General features: G+C 43.2%; 1 protein-coding gene across 1 annotated transcript; it reads right to left on the minus strand.

The window, feature by feature from the left end:
* Window positions 1–2,879: 2,879 nt before the first annotated feature.
* LOC128127677 (uncharacterized) lies at window positions 2,880–4,027 on the minus strand. The gene is made up of 2 exons (XM_052766338.1): window positions 3,424–4,027; window positions 2,880–3,343 (listed from the first exon to the last, which is right to left on the minus strand). Exons 1-2 carry the CDS (start codon window positions 4,025–4,027, stop codon window positions 2,880–2,882), a joined length of 1,068 nt encoding a protein of 355 aa, XP_052622298.1.
* Between the last annotated feature and the right edge of the window lie 3,392 nt (window positions 4,028–7,419).

The following is a 7,419-nucleotide window of genomic DNA, read 5'->3' on the forward strand; positions in this document are numbered from 1 at the left end:
ACACATGCCCGCAACATATCCTCCAGTGTCTGGATCGTCCTCTCACTTTGGCCGTCGGTCTGGGGGTGATATGTCGTACTAAAATGCAGCTGGGTACCCAGTTCCTCGTGGAACTTCTTCCAAACCTGGATGTAAACTGAACATCCCTATCTGAAACCACTGATACCGGCACTCCGTGCCTGGCCACCACCTCTCGAACGTAAATGTCCGCCAACTTCTCTACAAATATACTCTCGGAGATCAGTATGAAGTGATCACTCTTCGTCAGTCTATCCACGATCACCCATATGGCATCTATTCCCCTCGTTGTCCGCGGTAGCTTCGTGATGAAGTCCATAGTGATCTCTTCCCACTTCCACATGGGAATGGGTAGCGGCTGAACCTTACCATGAGGTCGCTAGTGCTCGGCCTTGACCTTCCTGCAGGTCAAGCATCGCTCCACATACCCGGCGATCTCCCGCTTCATGCAGGGCCACCAATAGCTCATCCTCAAATCCCTATACATTTTTGTTGCACCTGGGTGTATAGAAAATTTGGACTTATGCGCCTCCTCTAACAATCTCTGTCTCACTCCCCCTGAAATCGGCACCCATACTCAGCCACACTGCGTCAACAAGCCACGACTATCCTTAACAAACAAAGGATACTGCCCCCGAATTCTTTCCAATTTCCAGTTCTCTTTCTTCACCCCTTCGACCTGAGCCTCTCGAATCATGTCTATCAAGGGTGGACTTACCGTCACCCTCATACAAATACCCCTGATCGGCGACCCCGTCGCTTTGCAACTCAAAGCATCGGCCACCACATTGGCCTTCCTTGGATGGTATAGGATCTCACAGTCATAGTCCTTTAGCACGTCCAACCATCTCCTCTGACGCATATTCAGGTTCTGTTGGTCCATCAAATACTTCAGACTCTTGTGGTCCGTATACACAATGAATTTCACCCCATATAAATAGTGCCTCCAAATCTTGAGGGCAAACACCACTGCCCCCAACTCCAGGTCATGCGTGGGGTAATTTGCCTCGTGAGGCTTCAACTGCCTCGAGGCATATGCGATCACACGTCCCCTCTGCATCAGTACTGCACCCAGTCCTGAAATCGATGCATCACAGTATATCACGAAATCGTCCAATCCCTCGGGCAATACTAGGATCGGAGCCTCACATAACTTCTGCCTCAGGGTCTCAAAATCCCTCTGTTGATCCTCACCCCATCGAAAATCCACATTCTTCTTGGTCAAACGGGTCAATGGCACCGCAGTCTTGGAGAAATCTTGGATGAATCTCCGATAATAACCCGCTAAGCCCAAAAAGCTACGAATCTCCGAGGCATTCCTCGGTACCTCCCATCGCATCACAGCCTCCACCTTCGCTGGATCAACCGAAATACCCTCTTGATTAATGACATGAACCAAAAACTGTACTTCCCTCAACCAAAAGTCACACTTGGAGAACTTCGCATACAACTTCTCTGTCCTCAAGGTCTCCAGTACCTCTCTCAAATGCTGCTCATGTTGTTCCTTGGTCTTGGAGTAGACCAAGATATCATCAATAAAAACAATCACCGACTGATCCAACATCGGCCTGCACACTCGGTTCATGAGATCCATGAACGCGGCCGGAGCATTGGTGAGCCCGAATGGCATCACCATGAACTCGTAATGCCCATAACAAATCCTGAAAGCTGTTTTCAGTATATCCTCATCCTGAATCCTCATATGATGATACCCTGACCGGAGATCAATCTTAGAGAACCATGATGCTCCCTGAAGCTGATCAAACAGGTCGTCAATCCTAGGCAAAGGATAACGGTTCTTCACCGTCAGTTTATTCAGCTCTCTGTAATCGATGCACATCTTGTGCGACCCGTCCTTCTTTTTCACGAAAAGGGTCGGAGCTCCCCACGGAGAACTACTCGGACGGATGAACCCTCGGTCTAGTAGCTCTTGAAGCTGTGCAGATAACTCCTGCATATCGGGTGGCGCCAACCGATATGGCGCCTTTGTTATCGGGGCGGCACCGGGTACCAGGTCAATACGAAACTCCACCTGCCTTTCCGGAGGCACCCTGGGTAGTTCTTTGGGAAAAACGTACCGAAAATCCCACACCACTGGTACACTATCGATATCTGTCACTGCCTCCACTCGTGTATCTGAAACATAGGCCAAAAATCCCATGCAGCCCTGCTGCAGAAACCTCCTCGCCCTTGCAGCTAAACAAAGGGTCGGGCCCTGCATAGTCCTCTCGTCGTGGATAACCAGTTCTCCCCCCTTGGAGTTCGAACCCGGACTAGCTGCCGCTCACAATCTATCATGGCCCCATTGGCCCCCAGCCAGTCCATCCCAATAATCACCTTCAATCCCCGCAATGGTATGGGAACCAAGTCAACGCGAAACCTTTCGCCGTGCACATTCAGGACGTAGTCCTGACACACCCTCACAGCACTCATGGTGCGACCATCTGCAATCTCGACCTCGAGTGGGGTATCCAGAGTCCCCGGTGCGTCTCAGAATTTCTTGCTAAGTGCAAGAGACACAAAAGATCGGGTAGCCCCCGAATCAAATAAGGTGCTGTTTGTTTTTCCGAAGTGAAACTGTCTGAAGTCTGCGGACCACCTCTGCGGTCCTCTGCAGCAGAAGAGGTGGACCAAAGTGCTGCAGACTGTAATGAGAAGCATGTTTGTTTTTTTAACATCAGCAGACTGCTGCAGATATTAAAAAATTTAAAATAAACTAATTTAATAAACCGAAGATAGTTTTTTAATACCAAAAATTTAATAATAGTAGTTTTAAAACATTGAAATAAAATTCAAACAACCAAATTAGTCTTATAATAACATTTTTAAATAAAATTCATAGAACCAAACTTTAATAATTTTCATTCCATATTTTGCATCAATTGCTCGGCAATTTCATCCCGTAACTGGGTCATATATTCACGGTCCGCTGCAGTACCATGTGTTGGAATCTCATCTTCATCATTATCAACGACTGCATTGTTATTCCGAACCGAGACATTTGGTTCATCATATCGTGCAAAAAACTCATCACGTAGTCCCTCTCTTCTTATAAAATTATGAAGCGCAAAACATGCTAGGGTTATGTTTCGTTGTGTAACCAACGAGAATGGTGCCATCCTCTTCAATATAGGGAATCGTGCTTTCAAGACACCAAAAGCCCGCTCAATGACATTCCGAAGTTTTGCATGTGCATGGTTAAATTTTTCTTTATTCGTTAATGCACGTCTTCGACGGAAATCTCCAAGCCAATACCTTACATTACGGTACGGTGCCATAAAGCCTCGAATGTTTGCATATGCGGCATCACAAAGATAATATTTATCTGTAAAAAAGCAAAAAAAAAAAAAAAAGTCATTTATTTTTCAAGCTAAGATAAAACTATTTAAATAACCATAAATTTACCTGGTGGTGGGAGCGGGAATGGTGCATGTGGATTTGCTAATGCTTCTGATAAAATTCTAGAATCGTGTGCTATCCCTTCCCAACCGGCCACAACAAACGTAAACATCATGTTGAAGTCACATATTGCCAATACGTTTTGGTAACAATCGCCTTTTCCCCTACTTCTATATAAATCCCGTTTGTTTGCAGGGACAACAGCATGTATCAAAGTGCCATCAAGTGCACCAACTGCTCCCTTGAACACCCGTCGTAGCCTCCTATTATGTCCCGGAATATTTGGATTCGGATTAAAAGAAGTTGGCACTATAATGTCATGTGCGAAAAGCAACATTTTGTCCAACACTTCATGAAAAAACTTATGAATTGTTTTCTTTGAGTGTTGAAATCTCCGCTTGATAATTACATAACGTTGGTTATGACCGATCATCATCAAAAACATAGCCATCTTCTCCTCAACCGACACATGTTTGCTATCCTTTAACGCGTAGTGTACTCTAAAATGAGCACATAGCCGAACAAATGATTCACGGGACATACGTAGCACTTCAAGACATTGTAGAGGATTACGGTGAAGTAACTCTAACGTAACTTCATGTCCCGTCATTTCCGAATCGTTGTCCCGCACTCGTTTGACACCTCTCTTCCAAAAGTAGCGGACGTACAAGTACATAAGAATTATGAGTAATATCTTTTTGTCGTGATCCATTACAAACCTATTAATCAACAAAACATAACATAACATAAGATAAAAACATAACATAAATCTCAAGTACGAAAAAATATAAAATAAATTTCAAGTGCCAAAAAGCATAACATAAATTTCAAGTACCAAAAAACATAACATAAATTTCAAGTACCAAAAAACATAACATGAATTTCAAGTACCAAATAACATAACATAAATCTCAAGTACCAAATACTAAAAATAACATTCAAGTAGAAATAACCAAAAAACATAACCATATAGTTCCAAAACATGCAATTAAAACCTAAACAACTCAAACATATAAAGTCAACGAACGATCTTTCCATCCTTTAAAACTCCCAAACTTGTAGCTGTCATCTCGATCCATCCTCTTAATATTCGTGGATCATTAGGCAAGTTTACCCACATCTCTCTCATACTCATGGTCCCTCCAAAAATGTGATACGCAGCAAATCGTAGAGGGTCTATTGGGTCTAACTCGAGCAACTCAAGCTTCTCTAAACATTAGGGAATTGTTGGCCCTTGAGTCAAATGACGTAGAGCTTTTTGCATCTCCAATGCTAAATCATCAGCAGTAATAGAAGCTTTAGGCGAGGCAGAAGAAGGTGGATCAGGTGAGGCACTAGGAGCTCTAGGTCTAGGAGTTGAGGGTTTGGCCCTTTTGTTGGGGTTACCAGAAGGTGAAGCAGCAGAAGGTGAAGCAGCAGAAGGTGAATGCTGAGTAAAATGCTCACTAGTATGATTGGAAAAGAAATCATCCTCATCTATGTTAATAGAAGGGGCATCCATAAGATGTAGTGGTGCGACATGGAAAGAAGATGATCCATGTCCCGATGGTGTTTGGGATGTGGCATAACTGAGATTACCAGATGCACTGTTTCCATCAAAGAGTTCTGCACAAAGCTCTGGAAACAATAATGGGACGGTTTTCAAAGAAGCGGCTTTCGGATGTCCCTAAACGCAATCAATGTAACAAAAGTAATATAAGAATTGGCAACTATATAAGCAAAATACATATAAATATGTGTGTGTATATATACCTTTTTAAAGTCCTCCCACTCCTCATTTGTTAAATTAAAAGTATTTGTTTGGGGATTGTAAAGGTTTCCAGTTTTATTTTTTAAGTACAACCATCCTGTGTATTTGGCTTTAAGGTTATCATAGGCGTTTTTTAATTGTCGTTGACTCAAATCCACGCCATATTTTTCCTTAATGGTTGTTCCTAACTTGTACCATGATTGTTTGTGCAAACTCAAACCTTTTCTACCCACGGTTTGTACTTCTTCAATACAAGTGAGCAATAAGCATTTTGTTTGCTCATTGGTCCATGTATGTTTATCTCCCATCGCTAATAATAAAAAAATATAAAATACATACTTTAGCAAAAAAGATTAATCATATTTCAACATAATCAACAAATACGTTTAGCATATTCAACAATTTAAGCACAAACTTGAAAAGAAGCATAAACTTGATCTCCATTCAAGAAATACAAGTGATAACAATTCAACAAATAAGTTTAAAAAAACCATTTGAGCTAATGATTTCAGCATATAAACTAGTATACGAGTTTATGATTTCACAATATAAGTATATGATTTCAGCAAGGATTATGATTTTACCCAACATTCATAACAATTCAACACAAAAATTCATGAACCTAAACATAAATCATGGCTCTAATTAAAGAACAAAACACAAACTCCTAGAATTATAACAAAGCACTAAAGCAGAATTTTAACTCAATTTATGCTTGCAATATCTCTAACTGCTAGAATTATAACAAAACAAAAACTTCTCTCTATGGTGGATCTGTAAAAAAAAGGTCAATTATGCCCTTATGAAACCATTAAAATCATGAGATTATCATCTTATTTCACAGCTTCAAAGCTTATTTCACAACTTCTTTCTTCAATCATATTTCACAGCTTCAATTTTATTTCACACTTTCAAAGTCAATTAAGAAATCTGGACAAAAAAATAAAACAAAAACAAACCTGTGTGATGTGATGTTGAAGACGAAGGCAGATGGAGGATGGGCAGTGAAATCGGCGACCAACAGCAGCAGGGAGCGGCGAGCAGCAGCAGCAGCGACGGCGACCAGCAGCAGCAGCAACGGCGACCAGCAGCAGCGACGGCGAGCAAAATTCTTCCGGTCTTCAACACGTTCGACGCCAAGAAAGAATGAACGACTTGCGGCTGTGGTTTTGTCCGTGTCTTTTTTTTTGTTATTAGGTTTAGAAGTGCTGAGAAGAGGTAAGCCCAATGCTGCGTGGGGAAGAGGACGGGAAGAGGTTTTTAAGCCCGAAGCCTTCTAAAAATCAAACTGCTGCGAATTTAAAAGTGTTGCGCGTGTGCTGCGCCGCGCAGCACTAAGAGGTTAGAAGAGGATTTTTTAAAAAAACAAACACAACCTAAGACATGGACCATCATACCATTGACCAGAAAGGTCCCTATACAAAGCATAATAAGCATACATACAAACATTTAACATAAAAGAGACAGAGGATAATGAACACATACCAGCCACAACGTTTGGCGTGGCCCGAGCCTCCTCGGTAGTCAGCTGGAATGCGCGGCTCTTCACCGCTGGAGCTTCCGCCTTAGGGTGGCCATCAGTAATCCTCATAGTGGCGGGTGCGGGTGCTGCCACAGATCTTCCTCTTCCCTCTCCTTGCAACCTCGGACAATCAGCCTTTTTATGTCCTTTCAGGTTGCAGTGAAAACATATCAAGCCCTTCTTTGGGAAATCCTTACTCAAATGACCCTGCTGGCCACATGAGTAGCATCCCGTTGTCCCGGCTATCCGACAAGCCCCACTATGAAATCTCCCGCACTTGGTGCACCGGCCCCGGCTCTGCTGGCCCTTACTCGAAGAATCAGAGGTCTTAGGCTTCTTAGCTTGGGCCCCCGCTGCCTGAACCTGCTCAGTCTTCTGCTTCGTGCGGGACTCCAACTCCATCTCCCTCTCACGAGCCTTATCAACCATCTCAGTCAGGGTTTTGCACCCTGTAAAGCTCACAAATTCCCGTATGTCCTCTCTCAACATAGAGTGATATCGGGTCCTCCTCAGGTCCTCATCTACCGCATACTGAGGGATCAACAAAGCTCGATCTCGAAACTTGGCGGTGATCTCCGCCACAGTCTCAGTAGTCTGATGTAAATCATGAAACTCCCTCACCATCCGTTGCACCTCAATAGGTGGTGCAAACTCCTTATCGAATCGTCGTACAAACTCGGCCCACGACATGTCAGCCACACTGGTTGCTCCCACCTGACTAGTAATCTCG

Source organism: Lactuca sativa, chromosome 8 (genome assembly GCF_002870075.4).
Source record: "Lactuca sativa cultivar Salinas chromosome 8, Lsat_Salinas_v11, whole genome shotgun sequence".
NCBI classification, from domain to species: domain Eukaryota; kingdom Viridiplantae; phylum Streptophyta; class Magnoliopsida; order Asterales; family Asteraceae; genus Lactuca; species Lactuca sativa.

Coding starts and splice junctions, on each gene's coding strand:
- LOC128127677 (XM_052766338.1), bottom strand. CDS start 4,027: ATGACGGGACATGAAGTTACGTTAGAGTTACTTCACCGTAATCCTCTA. Junction 3,344..3,423: donor ATTCCCGCTCCCACCACCAG/GTAAATTTATGG, acceptor GCTTTTTTACAG/ATAAATATTATCTTTGTGAT.